The following is a 17,799-nucleotide window of genomic DNA, read 5'->3' as shown; positions in this document are numbered from 1 at the left end:
ATAGGCTTCTGCCAGTGGCAGCGGGGTCGCCACAGCAAGGGCGAGGTCTTTTGGCTTAGGTATTTTTATATGGGGGGGGGGCATTTAATAGTGGAGCTTCTGTTTTAATTTGTCCTGGTAGAGACAATCTTAGAATGTGTCTGGGCCTAACTGGAGATCGGGAGACAGGGGGCGTGTCCACTGACTGTGGGGTGGCCATTCTGGTCGTGGTGGGGAACAGAAGAAGTAATGTTGGCAGGTCAGTGGGCCATTACAGGGGAAGGGGACTTGGAAATCTAATAGCTGTTTCCCCTTCCAGCTGTCCTGCCAGCTCTTTGACCTTGGGGAGCAGTGCAGATCATCCTTGGAACCTCACCTTGCTCCTCTATAATGCCAGGTCGGTCCAGAACAAATCAGAAACCATCCATGATTTGATTCTGGATGAAGGTGCCAACCTGGCTGGGGGCCCAGTGTGATCCCAGCTTCTTCCTCCAGGCTACTCTGTTGAGGAGCTGGTGAGGGACCGTGGGCAGGGAGGTGGAGTGGCTGTGGTCAGGATAACATCTCCCTTACCAGGATCCCTGTTAGAGTATTGGACCATATTGAATGTGTGTACTTAAGTTTGGGGACCAGGGATAGACTGGGACTTCTGTTGGTGTACTGATCGCCCCGCTGCTCAATGGAGTCCCTAACCGAGCTGATGGACTTGGTCTCAGACTTGGTGTTGGAGTTCCCCAGGCTTGTGGTGCTGGGAACTTCAATGTTTACTTTGGGACCAATTTGTCAAGGGCGGCTCAGGAATTCATAGCGGCCATGACAACTATGGGCCTGTCCCAAGTTTTCTCGGGGCTGACGCACATTGCTGGTCACATGCTTGATTTGGTCTTTCATTCTGATGAGGGTGGTGTTCCATGGGTGGAGAATCCTGTGATTTCCCCATTGTCATGGACGGACCACCATCTGGTTAAGATCGGATTCACAATCACATCCCACCTTCACAGGGGCGAGGGTCCTATTAGGATGATCCGCCCGAGAAGGTTATTGGATCCAATAGGATTTCAAGAAGCCTTGGAGGGATTTAGTGTTGGCTCTGCCGGTGATCCTGTTGATGCCCTGGTGGAGAATTGGAACAGCAAACTCACTGGGGCAGTAGACATGATTGCTCCTAAGCATCCTCTCCGACCTGCTTCAAAATTGGCCCCCTTGGTATACGGAAGAACTATGGGGGCTGAAGCGGTGAGGTAGACTGGAGCGCAAGTGGAGAAAGAATCTATTCGAATCCAACAGATTGCAACATAGAGCTCATTTGAAGACCTATGCTCAGGCCATATGTGCGGCAAAGAAGCAATTCTTTTCTGCCTGTATTGCATCTGCAAGTTCACGTCCGGTGGAGTTGTTCAGGGTTGTGAGAGGGCTAGTGAGTGCCCCTCCTCCCTTGAATCAGAATCTAGAACCATTGATTACCCGCTGTGATGTGTTTAATGAATTCTTAAAATTCCTCGTATTCGGGCCGACTTAGACTCCGTCTCCACAATTACCTCAGTGTCTGATGTGGAGGTGTCCAGCGACTCCTCTTGTGTGATTAGGTCGGATCATTTCTAGTTTGTGACTCCTGAGGACATGGACAAGCTGCTTGGAGTGGTGCGGTCTACTTCCTGTTCTCTTGACCCTTGCCCGACATGGCTTATAATATCTAGCAGGGGGATTGTTGTAGAAGGCCTAGTTGAAATCATAAATGCTTCTCTGAGGGAGGGAAGGATGCCTTCTTGTCTTGAGGAGGCAATTATTAGACCACTTCTGAAGAAGCCTACCATGGATCCCTCAGACTTCAACAATGACAGGCCTGTCTCCAATCTTTCGTGGCTGGGCAAGGTAATTGAGAGGGTGGTGGCCTCACAGCTCCAGACAGTCTTGGATGAAACTGATTATCTTGACCCATTTCAAACTGGCTTTTGGGCTGGCTATGGGCTGGAGACTGCCTTGGTCGGCCTGATGGATGATCTCCAATTGGCAATTGACAGAGGAAGTGTGACTGTTGGTCCTTCTAGACCTCTCAGCGGCTTTCGATACTATCGACCATAGTATCCTTCTGGAACGTCGGAGGGGGTTGGGAGTTGGAGGCACTGCTTTGCAGTGGTTCCGCTCCTACCTCTTGGGCAGGTTCCAGATAGTGTTCCTTGGAGACTGCTGTTCTTCAAAATCTGAACTTTTGTATGGTGTTCCCCAGGGCTCCATGCTGTCTCCAATGCTGTTTAATATCTACATGAAACCGCTGGGAGAGATCATCAGGAGATTTGGTGCAGGGTGCTACCAGTAGGCTGATGACACCCAAATCGATTTCTCCATGTCAGCATCATCGGGAGATGGCATAACCTCCCTAAATGCCTGCCTGGTGATGGACTGGATGAGGGATAACAAGCTGAGATTGAATCCGGCTAAGATGGAGGTACTTATTGTGCGAGGTCGGAACTCGAGTGGTGATTTTGATCTGCCTCTTCTGGATGGGGTCACAATTCCCCAGAAGGAACAGGTATGCAGTCTAGGGGTGCTTCTGGATCCGAGCCTCTCTCTGGTGTCTCAGGTTGAGGTGGTGGCCAGAAGTGCCTTCTATCAGCTTCGGCTCATACGCCAGCTGCGTCCGTTTCTTGTGGTGAACAACCTCAAAACAGTGGTACATCTGCTGGTAACCTCCAGACTGGATTACTGTAATGTGCTCTATGTGGGGCTGCCCTTGTACGTAGTCCTGAAACTACAGCTGGTCCAGAATGCGGCAGCCAGACTGGTCTCTGGGTCATCTCGGAGAGACCATATAACTCCTGTATTGAAGGAGCTACACTGGCTGCCGATATGTTTCCGGGCAAAATACAAGGTGCTGGTTATAACCTATAAAGCCCTAAACAGTTTGGGCCCTGGGTATTTAAGGGAATGCCTTCCTTCGGCATGAACCCCACTGCCCACTGAGGTCTGCTGGAGAGGTCCGTCTGCAGCTGCCACCGGCTCGTCTGGTGGCCACTCAGGGACGGGTCTTCTCTGCTGCTGCCCCAAGGCTTTGGAATGTGCTCCCTAGTGAAATAAGAGCCTCCTCATCTCTGACAGCTTTTAAGAAGTCTTTAAGAACACATCTCTTCACCCAGGCTTTTAATTAACATTGTTTCAATGGTTTTAATGCTGTTTTAAAATATTATTTTAAAATTGTTGTAATGTCTGTGTGTGTCCCCCCCCCCCTCATTTTTGTCTTAATGAATGTTTTTCTTTGTTTTTATTCTGTTGTAAACCGCCCAGAGACGTAAGTTTTGGGTGGTATAAAGATGTTTAAATAAAATAAAATAAAATAAAAGTGTCCTTTATAGACCTATTCATTTTATTTTTCTAGTTATTTCTAGTGCAGTTCTACTGACTTAATTCGTGGTAAGGAGTGCTGCAGTGTGACAGGAAATTAACTTAACTAACTGCAGGTAATGGCACCTAGAGCAAGTAAGCACCTGATCTACTACAGTTCTCAAATTAAATGGTACAAGAAATGAACTAGTTGGGAAAAATAAAGTTTCTCTCTGAACCAGGTGGATAGGCCACCATGGAGCTTCTGACCTTCCCTAACCTGCAGCATCTAACCGTTCTGCTTTTTACTACAGTTCCAATCAATTGACCTGTTCAATGGCTCAAAGTTTGCATAGCCACCTTTATGGACGGAACCGTCTTTATATTAAGCTGCAGTCCATAAACCTGGTGTAGAGACTGATTTTAGTGATAGGCAGTGGAGCCCCTCCCACAGACTTCCAGTGGAGGTCCAGTCCCCCCTCCACTTTCTGGGGCCCTCCAAATTTTCTCACCTCCCCATGCTGCACAGCCAAGAGAGCAACTGTGTTGGGGGTGGGCTGCGGCCCACTCGCAGCTCACCTGATCTCCTACTGTGCATGGTTGGGGGCTGACTGAGAGCCAGGTGCAGCTGTAGCAGTAGGCCTGGCTGGGTGAGTAGGAGCAGCCTGAGTTGCTTCCCCGCCCAGCCATAGTAACACTCCTGCACAGTGAGTGAGTACGTGATGCACACTTTTCACAAGCTACCATGTGAGGGAGCACAGTATGCTATGAGGGAGCAGGGCTCCAGGTACAGCAAGGATGACCAGGTGTTCTCTGCGGCCCTATCCTTCCTTTCCTCCTCCTTCTTAGTCTCTCTCTCTCAAGTTCTCTATTCATTTTCATTTTCCCTTTTCTGATTCCCCCCAATTAAAAATAGTTTGGGAGATGCTCACAGATTGGGAATGGAGGTTGGGGGTGTGTGAAAATGGGGGTGCTGCACTGGTTGCAGTTTGAAGAAATGCTTACAATAAATAAACCCTGCTGGGTATGCCCTCACTGTGTTGGATTGTGCTGCTGCTTCAGCGTCCTTTGAAAAATACAGTTTCTCAGTGTTGCCAGGCTCTCTCAAGTGTTACGCAAAAAGTTCAATTGCGGGAAAAACTGGACTCTTGAGAGATGGGGTGGAGAGTGAGGAAAGAAATGTGGGATGAAAATATGTTAAGTTACACGTTGAAATGTTTCTGCTAATGCATATCTACATAATTATACTTGTTTTGCCTCCTTACATTCTGGAGAATTCAGTTGCTGTTTGGGCCCTCAAGAACCCATGTGTTAAATACTACGTGTTTCACTCGGTGTGTGCGTAGAGCGATGATACTTATTTTGTGCTCAGTGGGGGGTGAGGCACAAAAGCCCATTAGGTCCAGGCTCCAAAATTACCTAGCTGCATGTCTGGTGATAGGTTAAATACTAAAATTAGCTGTGCTTCAATTATATTTGGTTTCCTCTACTAGTAACTCAATTTTTCTTCACCTGAAAAGCTTTTACAGATTTGCCTGCAGGTGTCGGTCCAATCAGAAGTGTCACTTCTCTACTGATCCTTAAATTTTAATACCAACAGAACTGTGTGACATTTGTTAAAGTAATTTCAAAAGCACTTAAGTTTTATGGTTTGTAGCCACGAAAAGGAGCATACACAATGCTACAGTGAAAAGATATGAAGAATCAGAATTCCTGTGGTCCATATTCCAAGCTCTGTACTTGAACACAATGCAATGCTGCTGGATACCACTCCTAAGTCAATTTCCTAGCACACAAAATAATTTTGTATTGTGATCTATCAATCTAATCATTAAAAGGCTTTGATGGAATGGTGCCCTGGTAAAGGTAGTAAGTGTCAGTACTTATCTCAGTGAACTTTCCTGTTCACTACCATTGTGCAACATCCAATCCTTCAGGTCAGCTAAACCTATTTCTCTGTATCAAGAGTGGTTTAACTTGAATAGCTTCCAGTAAATTAGAAGAAAAACTATAGGAGCCATCTTTGCTAATTAACATTTTAAGAAAAAAACCCAAGTGTGAGCTTGGAGGCTCTCAGGTCAGCTCTTATGTCAGAGCTAAAATCTCTGGCTAGGACTTTTGGAGGCAGTTCTTTCTCCCGACGTCTCTACTGCCAAGGTTTATTCCTATTAAAGTTAAGCACAAGCAGATAATTTATCAAAGCAACTGCAGTTTCCTTTGGTCTGCCTGTCTGCTTCAGGATTAGTTACAAGCCCTGTGCTTAAACATCAGATATGGGAGGGAAGAGTCAGGGATGGAAGAGATCAATTCACAGAACCAGAAACAGCTCTGTATTTAAGAGGCAAACGCCCAATCTCCACTTTCAGGTTTACTGACTCAGAAAAAAAGCCACTGCCATCACTCACTGTACTGTGTATAGCCATGGAAAGAAGGCAGAATGCAGTGGCATTCCATGTTCCTGTTCTGATCCTTCAGGAGCTCCATAAGTAGGCAGCCCAAGTATTAGAGACTGCTTAAGCTAATGGTTCATACTGTTCATGGTGTCAAGTGGTCATAAAATAAGGTACTGGATGTAGCTATCCTAGGATACAGGGCGGATGGGGTTACACTCCCCCAGAAGGAGCAGGTGCGCAGCTTGGGAGTACTCCTGGACCCAGGCCTCACCCTGGTATCTCAGGTGGAGGCCATGGCCAGGAGTGCTTTCTATCAGCTCCGGCTGATTCGACAGCTGCGCCCATTCCTCAAAGAGGATGACCTCAAAACAGTGGTGCATCAGCTGGTAACCTCCCAGCTTGACTATTGCAACGCGCTCTACGTGGGTCTGCCTTTGTACGTAGTCCAGAAACTTCAGTTAGTTCAGAATGCGGCAGCCAGATTGGTCTCTGGGGCAACCCGGAGAGACCATATGATGCCTGTTTTGAAACAGTTACACTGGCTGCCAATATGTTTCCGGGCAAAATACAAAGTGTTGGTTATTACCTTTAAAGCCCTGAACGGCTTGGGTCCAAGATATCTTAGAGAGCGCCTTCTTTTACATGATCCCCACTGCACGTTAAGGTCATCTGGGGAGGTCCGTCTCCAGTTGTCACTGGTTCGTTTGGTAGCGACTCAGAGGCGAGCCTTCTCTGTAGCTGCTCCTGGACTGTTGAATGCACTCCCAGCAGAAATTCGTAATCTTGATTCCTTACTGACCTTCAAGAGAGCCCTTAAAACCCATCTGTTTGGCCTGGCTTTTCAGGGTTTTTAATCAGTTTTAATTGTTTTAATGTTAACCTGGTTTTCAGGGTTTTAACTGTTTTGATAGTTTAATTGTTTTTTAAGATGTTTTAAACTGGTATTTATATTTGTATCTCTGTTTTAATTGTTTTTAATGATTTCTGTTTTAATTGTAAACCGCCCCGAGCCATTTCGGAAGGGCGGTATAAAAATTGAATGAATGAATGAATGAATGAATAAATAAATAAATAAATAAATTTGATTTTAAACAAATCAATTTAAATCAGTTTAAATCATGATTTTAAATTGCTTCTCGGGAAGATTAAATTTTAATGATTTTAATCACAATTTAAATCACTAGTAAAGAAGATTCTCCTGGAGAGAATGTATCTATGTGGTCTCTAAGAGTCAACACCGACCTGACAGCACTTAATCAATCAATTAAAGAAGATTCTATTTAAAAATGGGACAATGATTTGGTCATTTTATATAGTACCAAAGCAAATACATACTTGTGAAGTCATTAGAAGCATTTTTGTTAGGGATGTGTCTGAAGTGGATCAGCACTTCCTTAGGGAAGCACCAAACTGGCTCAGGCACTTGCATCCGAACCAGTTCGGCGGGACGGGGATCAATTCCTTTAAAAACCAGGTAAGCAGGTCACATAATGGCACAGTGAGGAAATGCTTGACTAACAAGCAGAAGGTTGCCGGTTTGAATCCCCGCTGGTACTATATTGGGCAGCAACGATATAGGAAGATGCTGAAAGGCATCATCTCATACTGTGTGTGAGAAGTATCCTGTATTCTACCAAAAGAAAACCACTGGGCTCTGTGGGTGCCAGCAGTCGAAATGAACTTGATGACACACTTTACCTTTATGCAGGACCTTACTTGATCCTCCGCTGCTGCACCACTTTTCCAGTGGGGGTGGCATTCACTGTCCAAAAGGCCATATGCAGCTGCAGTGCTGCTCCCAGCAGCATGCACATGGACTTTTGGACGGAGAGCCGTGCCCGGAAAAGTGGTGGAGGAGCAGTTAAGGACCTGCTTACCTGGTTTTTTAAGGAATTGATCCCAGCACTGCCCTCAGCTGCCCGAGCTAGTTCGGGCACATCCCTAATTTATGATGTGCTAGGAAATCTAACACCATTGTTTAAGAGGCTTTCAAATTGTATTAATAAGCTCGTTTATTCTGATTAGGTTTCAACAAAAAATTTTTTTAACCAAACAAGCATAAATATTTTTGAGTATTTTTGTTAAGTATTTTATTTATAAGAATAGGCAGATCGAGAAAGTTTGCGAGCGAGGGGAGGGGGATAGGAAAGTGATGGCGGCAGGGAACATAAGGCCAATGGACAGAGCAGTGAACAGGCGGGCAGAGAAAGCGGCGGCAGTGGTGGCCGGGGGGGGGGGATAGAAAGCGGCGGCAGTGGTGGCCAGGGGGGGATAGAAAGCGGCGGCAGTGGTGGCCGGGGGGGGATAGAAAGCGGCGGCAGTGGTGGCCGGGGGGGGGGGAGAGAAAGCGGCGGCAGTGGTGGCCGGGGGGGGGGAGAGAAAGCGGCGGCAGTGGTGGCCGGGGGGGGGGAGGAGAGAGAAAGCAGCGGCAGTGGTGGCCGGGGGGGGGAGAGAAAGCAGCGGCAGTGGTGGCTGGGGGGGGAGAGAAAGCAGCGGCAGTGGTGGCTGGGGGGGGAGAGAAAGCGGCGGCAGTGGTGGCTGGGGGGGGGAGAAAGAAAGCGGCGGCAGTGGTGGCCGGGGGGGGAAGAAAGCGGCGGCAGTGGTGGCTGGGGGGGAGGGGAAATAAAGTAGCAGAAGCAGGGCAGGGGGGAGAGAAAGTAGCTGTGGCGGTAGAAAGCGGCAGGTGGCAAGAAAAAGGGTCATAGAACATAATTAGAATTTGATTACTATTCATGTTGGTATCTTTGACCTAGGTTCATTTTTTTTACAAATTGTTTTAAGAAAACGTTAAAATCAGATTTAAAATTTTAAAATCCAATTTTTAAGAAGGAAAGAAGGAGAGAAAGCGGCGGCAGTGGTGGCCGGGGGGGGGGAGAGAAAGCGGCGGCAGTGGTGGCCGGGGGGGGTGAGAGAAAGCAGCGGCAGTGGTGGGGAGAGAAAGCGGCGGCAGTGGTGGCCGGGGGGGGAGAGAAAGCTGCGGCAGTGGTGGCCGAGGGTGGGGAGAGAAAGAGGCGGCAGTGGTAGCTGGGGGGAGGGGAAATAAAGTAGCAGAAGCAGTGCAGGGGGGAGAGAAAGTAGCTGTGGCGGTAGAAAGCGGCAGGTGGCAAGAAAAAGGGTCATAGAACATAATTAGAATTTGATTACTATTCATGTTGGTATCTTTGACCTAGGTTTTAAAATCCAATTTTTAAGAAGGAAATTTAAATAAAAAATCCTTCTTTTAAAAAATCGATGATTTTTCTATCTACTCTGCTAGGAGATCTGAGCAGAGCAAATTAAGTGTTCTAAAGAGACCTGGGAACAGAGACCAGCAGCACAACGGACACTTCAGACATGATTCATTTCCTATGCTTGTGTGTATTATTATTATTATGAATATTTATATACTGCTTTTCAACAAAATAAGTTTTATAAGTGGTGTAAAAGCAAACATAAGGAAGGCTCCAGCAACAACCACTAGAAGGATGATGTGCTATGGTTGGAGAGGGACAGTTACTCTCCCTCTGCTAAATATGAGAGTCATCACTTTAAAAAGAAAATGGAACTTCAACCTTTCTCATACAGAAAATATTTTTTGTGCAGGAAATTAGTAAATTTGAACCAGCTTTTTACTTCCTTCAGTTTGCCAAAGAGACATGCAGACTCTATACAACTTCTTCAGCTGAAGCAAAATGACACCCAGCAATACTTCCCTGCATTTTTCTTAATCATCCATGTATAAAACAAAAACAGAAAAGACTACTGTGTGTTCTAAATGGGGACATGCCCGATTGCCGGTATGTGTAGCATACTTCTATCCTTGTTCTTTCCAAGCCTTAATGCATCTCATGCTTGAGAATTTAAGCGCACTAATGCAGATGAGGTTTGATACAATTTGATACAGGGACAACAAAATTCATTGCCAAGTCATACATAAACAATTCATCATCTCAATAAGCTGCAATGGAGCCATCTATTAGGTGTTCTGTTGCTGAAGTCTGCCTGCTGTCCTTGTCTGAGCTTCCCAGACAAGTTCACATCATCATGCAGCACAGATCATATCACATCTTGTAGAACAGCAAGGTCATCAACAGAGAGAGCAAGTGAAAATGGAAGAGCATCTCCCTGTAGCTTCTACTTGAGCCTTTGAGCCTTAACTCACATCCATTCCACATCTCTATACCTCACCCGAGCACTGCCATTTTTTGGAGAGGAAAGCTGGGATATACCTTTTTAAATATATAAAATTAAATAAATCCAGAATCCACCTCTTACCTATAATGTTTCATTCTTACCTTTAGCTTCCCAAATATATTTACTCATGTGGCCTCATTGAGGAATACACCAATTTAATGCGATTAGCTTACATTTCTGAGACACGAAACTTCATTCTGAGGAATTAGAAAAGCTTCCAAAGTAGCCAGTCTGAAGTTGAGTGGAAAAGCATGCCAATCTGTTTTCAGCATGTTTTAAAGAAGGAGATTCTAATCAGACATTATGAAATATGATTTTTAATTTGGTATTTTATTGTTATGCTTTTTAAATCATTGTGCCAGTCTGCAAAGGACAAGATAGAAGCTCAATTAATCTGATAACATGCTTTGCTGGCTCATTGAGCATGTGTGGAAGATTGGTACCTTCCAGTTTTTTCTAGTCCTAATCCCTGTTCTTCAGGAGGATGCCCAGACATAATGTTATATTACGTTTCTGAGAAGACAGCCATGACAAGCAAGAACCACCCACACACATAATTTTTCACCCCCAAATGGCAGAATTTAGTATATTGGGGGACACTGCTGGACCACTAGGGATCCAGAGCACAGTAGGGCACTTTACTTGGCTTTTTTCCATTCCACCCCCCCCCCTTTTGCTCCTTAGAAACCTAACCCCAATGCCTCGGTATTTGCGGTTTCAGTATCCACAGTACTTGCTGAGAACAGAACACGCCAAAATACTGAGGTCCTCCTGTGGTTGGCCTTTTAAAACAAGCCACAAAATGGCGGCCAGAAATGACCTCCAATGTCATTTCTGGCCACCCACAATCCATGGATATGCATGTTTAACCCTTCCTCCCATCCCCCCCTCACCTATACTGAGGTCAGGTGCCAATTACCCAACTGTGGATGCTGAATCTGTGAGTAAAGAGGTCCTCCTGTATGTGGTTTCCAGCCTACTTTCTACTACTGCTACAAATATGTATATACTGTGTGTATCAACAAAAATTCTCAAAGTGGTTTACACAGAAAAACCACACATATAAGATGGTTCCCTGTCCCAAAAGGGGCTTGTTCCTCACTTCATATCTTGCCCCTAGAAATAAAAAAGAAATCAAAAAGTAATCACCTACTACTATTGTTAAGAAGCTACACTGCTGTCTGTAATGGATTTCTGGTGTAGATAGGCAAGAATTTCTTGAAAAGCAAGAGGCTCTCAGTTTAGGAAGTCACAGCTTTAATAAGACTGCTGCTGCCACTACCAGTTATGCTGCTCATGACACAGCACATTCACTGTAGAGCCAGAAAAATCTCAGAATCCTGGTGACTAAGATGCTGGTGGTAGTGCCTGCTCTTTTCTGCACCAGACAGGCTCAGAGAGATGGTACTGGCATCTATTAATGAGATATCTTTTTGCCCAGACTACTATTATTCACTACCACCAGTGAAAACTGAAGTGTAACGAAGGAACTGGTACCTACCTTAATTCTTTTGTAGAATTAATAGTACTTAATTCTACAAAAGGGTTTTGAGATTCATATAATGAATTCTATAGCCAATGTTGCATAGCCATTTGTAGCAGACTGAGTGCCATTTGATTGGAAGGACAGGAAGCATCAAGAGACTCCATAGCCAACAAATACACAAAACTGAGACATTATTACATTAAAAGTTCAAAACAGCCATTCAAGGGCAAAGCAAACATGTCCTAGACACACGTACAAGGTTTGACTGGTATGAGACATGTATAAAAGATAAAATATACAAAAATAGTATCCATTTGAAATTAGAGGGAATGATTTAGATAAACAGAATCAGAATTACTAATTGATGTTGGAACTTGGCCAAAGCATTGTGTCTGATGTCCTCTCGTTTAAAGAGTCAAGTGAATGTTTAATGAACACCAACTAAAATTCTGCTTTATGATCTCATCTGACAGTAAAACAGTTTAATAGTACAGATTCCTCTTAAATCTTGATTGGAGCACTGAGCAGGCTAAAGCCTTTAGCAGAAGCCCCTACTGAACAAGAGGAGTACTTAACAAGTTAACTGGTGTATCTCATTCAACTGCTCAAAAGGCGAAAGCACATGGTGTTGCAACCCTGAGCTTCTACCTCTTCAGAATGCAGATATGAGATTGCAGTACTGAATAACTCTCCCTTGTAAAAAACTAGCTGTCCATGGAAAATGAGCAGGAATTGTTCCCTTTGCTAAACAGGGTCCACCTTGGCTTGCATTTGTATGGGATACTACATGTAACCACTATAAGGGGATGGGGCTATAACTCAGTGGAAGAACAGGCTTGCATGCAAAAGGTCCAGGGTTCATTCCCTGGCATTTCCAGGAAGGGCTGGGGAAAGGCTCCTGCCTGGAACCTTGGAGAGTTGCTGCCAGTCAGTGTAGACCAGGCTTCCCCAACCTGCAGCCCTCCAGATGTTGCTGAACTACAACACCCAGCATCCCTAGCCAAAATGTATTGTGGCTGGGTATGCTGGGAGTTGTAGTTCAGTAACATCTGGAAGGCCACAGGTAGGGGAAGCCTGGTGTAGACAATACTGAGCTAAATGGATTAATGGTCCGACTCAGTATAAGTGGAAAGCACAGCCCTCTATTTAATCATACAGCCACCAGGCTCATAAAGATAATTTTTAAATATTGGTTTTTGATCTCAGATATTCCTGGCTGACTCAGTTTAAGACAGTTTCCTAAATTCAACTTTGCCTTCTTCTGAATGCAGCAATTTTCTGTGTGACACACTTTTTGTTTTACATGAGTGTAAAACACGAAGCTATTTTAAGGTAGTACACTCTGAAGAATGGCTGCACCATGTGCCTTTTCTGTGTCTGGAGATTGGCTATTGCTCCTCTTAAACTTTGCTAGTTAAGTCACAGCTGGAACTGAGGCAGCAGCAAATAACATTTCACATCTGTAATGAATTGTTTTGTGGAAGCATCTAAAATTTAAGTAATGGACAGATAAGCTTTCAGATCATGATGCAATGCACATTATATCTGAAGCTGGTGTGTGTGTGTGTGTGTGTGTGTGTGTGTGTGTGAGAGAGAGAGAGAGAGAGAGAGTGAGTGAGTGAGTGAGTGAGTGAGTGAAGGCTTGTCAAGTATAAAATCAAGCCTCTGTCAAGAAATAAGGAATGAGATAGGTCTGGATACCCATAATATTGTATATGTATGAGGGAGTTACAATTCAGTTAAGAACCAACAGCCGTACCCAAAAGCATGTAAGATGTTAATATTGGTATTCCCTTCTCCCAAATGGGAACTTAAACTTCACCTTTGCGAAGCTTTCAAGATAAAGAGTACTCGCAGGAAAAATTAACACAGGCGCAGCTATGTCATGGAAAAGTGAATAAACATACCCATGGTGTTCTCTATACTGGTAAACTCAAGCAGGCTGAAACTGACTTTTTAAAATTCTGAAAGTGTTCAAACATTGACTGAGAACTCGTGTCTTTAAGGCAATGCAATGCAACTAAGAGCAGTAAGAATTTGCCATAACTTCAAAGAAGAAAAGTTCTATAATGAAAGTAATTTCATTTTTCAAAGCAACTTTCTCATGACAGTATTGCCAAATAAAACACTTACCAGGCTGCAAGACCCTGATCTCCAGTAGATTAGAGGTCCTGTCCACTAGTCGTGTCCAACTGCTGTTGTAGTTCTTCCGCCAGAGCTCTGCCACACACTGGTATTTGCCTGCCTCTGTGTCACTGGCTCTGCTGATGCTCAGGCGCACATTGTTGCTAGATTCTGCTTTCTCAATGGCTGTTCGGGTTCGGAACCCAACATACCTATCGCCCCACTGAACACCTCCATCCCGAGTGAAGGTAACCAGATTGTGAAACTCTGTGCTGCCTGCTGGCTGAAAACGCCATGTCACAGACACTGGGACCCAGGATGGGTAATGTGGCTTGATGATGCACTGTAGATCGAATGATTCATTATAGGTCACTCCAGGAGTGCGGGAGATGGCTGTAACTGCAAAGCCAGCATCTAACCAAAAAAAAAAGAGAAGATGGTGAAAAGTGAAAATTTTCATAACTTCTGTACATTAATCCAATCAGCTAAGTAATAATGTAGTTTCCTATATTGCAGCACGTGCATGCACACACACACACACACACGCACCATACAGAACAAAAAGCAAACACCTTTCTGGTGAGATCTTGTTTTCAGTAACACAACACAAAAAACACAAAAAGAGCTTTAAAATGGGGATAGGAAGAAAAGCAGCTGAAATTCTGCATAATTCTACTCCAGAATTCTGGGGACAAAAATTAGCAAGTTCATTCAAATTCTGCTAACCAACTCAAAATCCTCAGATGAATTCTGTTTTGAAAAGGTTATATGGTAAGCTTATCTTTAACATTCCTTTCAGCTATCCTATTTTCCCCTCCATTCAAGGCCAAGTAGTTTTCCTGAACTGCAGGGAGGCAATGGTTCTCTCTGCCATGCACAGCAGTCTGCTTTGTTCCCCACTGTCACTCTCTTTCAGGAAGGATTGTGAAAGTGGGGAAAAACCCAAATGCATCTGAAACAAACTTTAATTGACTGGACAGAGCCTGAGGGATATACATTGCATACCCCAAAAATATTCAGATTATATGGGCCACACATATAATATGAGAGAGAGAGAGAGAGAGAGAGAGAGAGAGAGAGAGAGAGAGAGAGAGTTAGTTCAGCCAGCATATTAAATGTTAATGGGTCTACAATTTATCAGATTTATTCCAACTTTAGAGTTCAATGTGCTGTTCTCTCTATTTTCAGCTTTACAGAGTATCTATGTTAAGATATTATGGGGTATGCCCTGTCTTAATTGTTGCATTTCTTGAATTTTATTGGTCCAAATACAGCTTGTGTGTTCACAAGTATGGATCTTAGCTGATGATATGGTCATGCCAATGTACAGGGCATAGGGAGCTTTGCGGGGGGCTGGGCGACGAAGGCTAACCGAGGCTGTTCTGCTCCCTGGGTTTTATTTCACATGCACAGAGCACACGTGTTTCCCAAGCCACGCCCCCCCCCAGTCTGACGTCAGATGCAAAGGGTGGGGCCAGTGCAGAGAATGGGGCTGTCATAGCCTCAGCATAGTTTTCCCCATCAGTGATTGGTGGAATTGGTAAAAGGGAGCTCCTTTTCCCTGGCCAAGGGGGAGCCATGAGGGGCCCCCCCGAACCTTGGGGCCTGGGGAGAGTTGTCCCCTCTTGCTCAATAGTTGCTACGCTCCTGTGTACATTATACGCTACATAATGTCCCTGCTATCTACAGCCCTTGTAGCAGGACTCCAACAACATCACACTGTACATACAAGGCACTCTTTACGTGAAGGTGAAGGCCATTATGCAAGTGCTGGCTGAGAGCAGGCGGCCATGATCTAGGGAGGTACAGTAGATCCTGCTCAGTAATCAGACCAAGACTGTACAACTCATTAACAGAAAAAGAGAAACTATTCATCCCATTCTTTTCAGATATGTTTCTAACTAGAGAACACGACATATTGAACCTAAAGAGCTTTTTTTGCTTTTTTAAAAATGGAAATTGAAAAAGGAACATTTTTCTTGCTTATAAAATGTTCTGTACTTTTAGATAGTCGTGCATCACGGGCAAACACCAAATGCTGCTGCTAGTTAGCTTTCATCCACAGAGCTGCCTGGCATGCAACATGTGCATATTCTATGAAACCTTTAATGTGGCCCTTGGGACTGTGTGATAAGCTTACACATACCACAAAAAGAATATGATTCCAGCATACACACCATAAAGTTCCTCAGAATAATTCCCAGTACTAGCCTTCTGTGAGACAGCCAGGCAGGAGACAGTTCAGTTCTTATGACCATGCAAGACTGTTCAGGTAGTTGCCTCTGGATCTGTACTGCTCATGAAGACTGTACCTTCTGACCCAAAGGCTAAAAGGTATTAATTAACAATGCCAGGCAGCTGGGATATTAATTGCAGCAAGCAGATTAATTTTCGCCTGCCAGCCTTGCCCCAGAGCTGCTACAGAGATCTCAACACACTTACAGCAAAGGACTCGGGATTCTAATCATCAAAGGACGTCACTATAGCAGAGCTCTGGCCCATGTAATTACAGCAAAAACAGGTCAATCTTTGGGATTAAAGCCTTTTGGAAATGTGTTTAATTATTATCCAGGAGAAGAGGCTAGGGGAGGGTGAAAGGAAGCATGCTCCCTGTCTCACTTCACTGAGAGTGGGATCTACGTACAATGTGGCAACTGCTATACCTAGGAAAGGAAGCATCAGGCCATGTCCAGGGCAGATATTTCAGATCCAACTTCTGGATATTAAGAATACAGAAGACTTTGTTTTTGTTTTGTAGAATCCAGACACACACATCTTCAGGCAGCCCTAAATTACTTTCTGAAGAATTATTTGTACAAACATAGTTCTGGTCAAAAACTGAGAGTCAATGTTATAGTGTATCAAACAAATGAATAGAGGCCCAAGGGACTGTTTGATAGATCTCCATGAAAGGCACTGCAGTCAAGAGAGGTCCAAGGTGCAGCCCATCTCACTAAGCAAGCTTGCAGTCTTGTAAAAATTATAGAACTTCCAGAAGTGGAAATTTTCTAACATCTCCTTCTATGGCACGATGTGTCAAAATACTGCTGCTTCTTTTTCCTGGGGAATATACTGGGTAACTTTAAGCAGCAATTACATTTTTGTATTATGGATTTAACTTATACTCTGCTCTTCCTCGAAGGACATCAGAGAGGCTTAGAGTTTTCCATAGGCAGCTTACAGGACTAGAATTCCTAAGAGCCAGCATGTTAACTATGTAATGTTTCTTCAGACCACTCTCTGGGCTTGGGTCTATGCAGTAATTTGAAGTGGAGATACAACAAGGGTGACCACCAACACTTACTTGCTTCTTCTAGAAAATCTGTGGCTTAACTTTTTCGGGAAATTGTATCGTACAAATCTTTAAATCCTGCTTTGCACTGCTTGCCTATAATATCACTTTGCTAGCGTTTCCCCAACTCCATGTTGTACAGTTTCCTTCACTCCATATTTTAATCTACATGGGCACTGATTCTCACTTCAGTAAATTTAAAAAATTTGGATTTTTATTTTCTGTCCCAACCTCCTTTTTTGTGAGCTGACCTAGATGCTATTTCAAGAGGTCCACAAAATTTTGGCTAACCTCAAAATCACACATTGTGGTCACCACCAACCGGTGACCCTTCCACAAATGGGGAAGTTCATTATCTCAGACATCAGACTGAGCTTTGGAAATACTTGTTCCAAAGCCCAGGGCAAAGTCACAATCCCATAATCTCTCACTTAAGGTATGGCAAGCACCACAACTATATTCTCCAGAATAAAAATATATGATCATCACTGATAAACACATTTGCAGATGCCCAGAGGGAAAACAACAGCAACAACAACAACAACTAAAAACAGCCACAGGGAGGACATGTGCAGAGGAGACAGACTAAGCTTTCACTTGCCCATTGATTATCACCTGCAAGTTTGCCCACATTTCAGCTAAAAGAGAAACATGGGGTAGGAGCCCCACCATTTTCACCTGTACATAGAAAAGGTTGACTGGAGATGTATGTCTGCCCATGCAACCTCACCCAAGAATGTTCACTTTTGTGTTGAAAGAAAGTCATTCTATATTTTATAAAAACCACTACATTCAAATTGTTTAAGGTGATTCACATTCTAGGGACTCTGCAGTACTGGTTGCCTCACAAAATGGAATTTAAATGATCACGTGTAATGAGGACCAGAAGGAGTCCCCAATTCTGCATTTTTCAAAGCAAGCATTATCATGTTGCTTTCCCCAAGCATGCCTGGCCAAGGGATAGCTGTGCAGATGACTCAGAGCTGTGAGGCATACTGCCTCTTGCCCAGGGCTGTCCTTAGGGCATGGCAAGC

General features: G+C 44.3%; 1 protein-coding gene across 7 annotated transcripts in view; it reads right to left on the bottom strand.

The window, feature by feature from the left end:
* The window catches only part of IGSF3 (immunoglobulin superfamily member 3), a 185,355-nt gene that overhangs the window by 42,957 nt on the left and 124,599 nt on the right, over positions 1–17,799 (bottom strand). For all 7 annotated transcript variants that reach the window (XM_053309402.1, XM_053309408.1, XM_053309403.1 and 4 more), the window contains one exon: positions 13,483–13,887. In XM_053309402.1, coding sequence (XP_053165377.1) covers positions 13,483–13,887 — 405 coding nt within the window. The remainder of the gene's footprint in view (positions 1–13,482; positions 13,888–17,799) is intronic.

This window comes from Hemicordylus capensis, chromosome 3 (genome assembly GCF_027244095.1).
Source record: "Hemicordylus capensis ecotype Gifberg chromosome 3, rHemCap1.1.pri, whole genome shotgun sequence".
Taxonomy (NCBI): domain Eukaryota; kingdom Metazoa; phylum Chordata; class Lepidosauria; order Squamata; family Cordylidae; genus Hemicordylus; species Hemicordylus capensis.
This window is presented reverse-complemented; position numbering and strand designations above follow the sequence as displayed.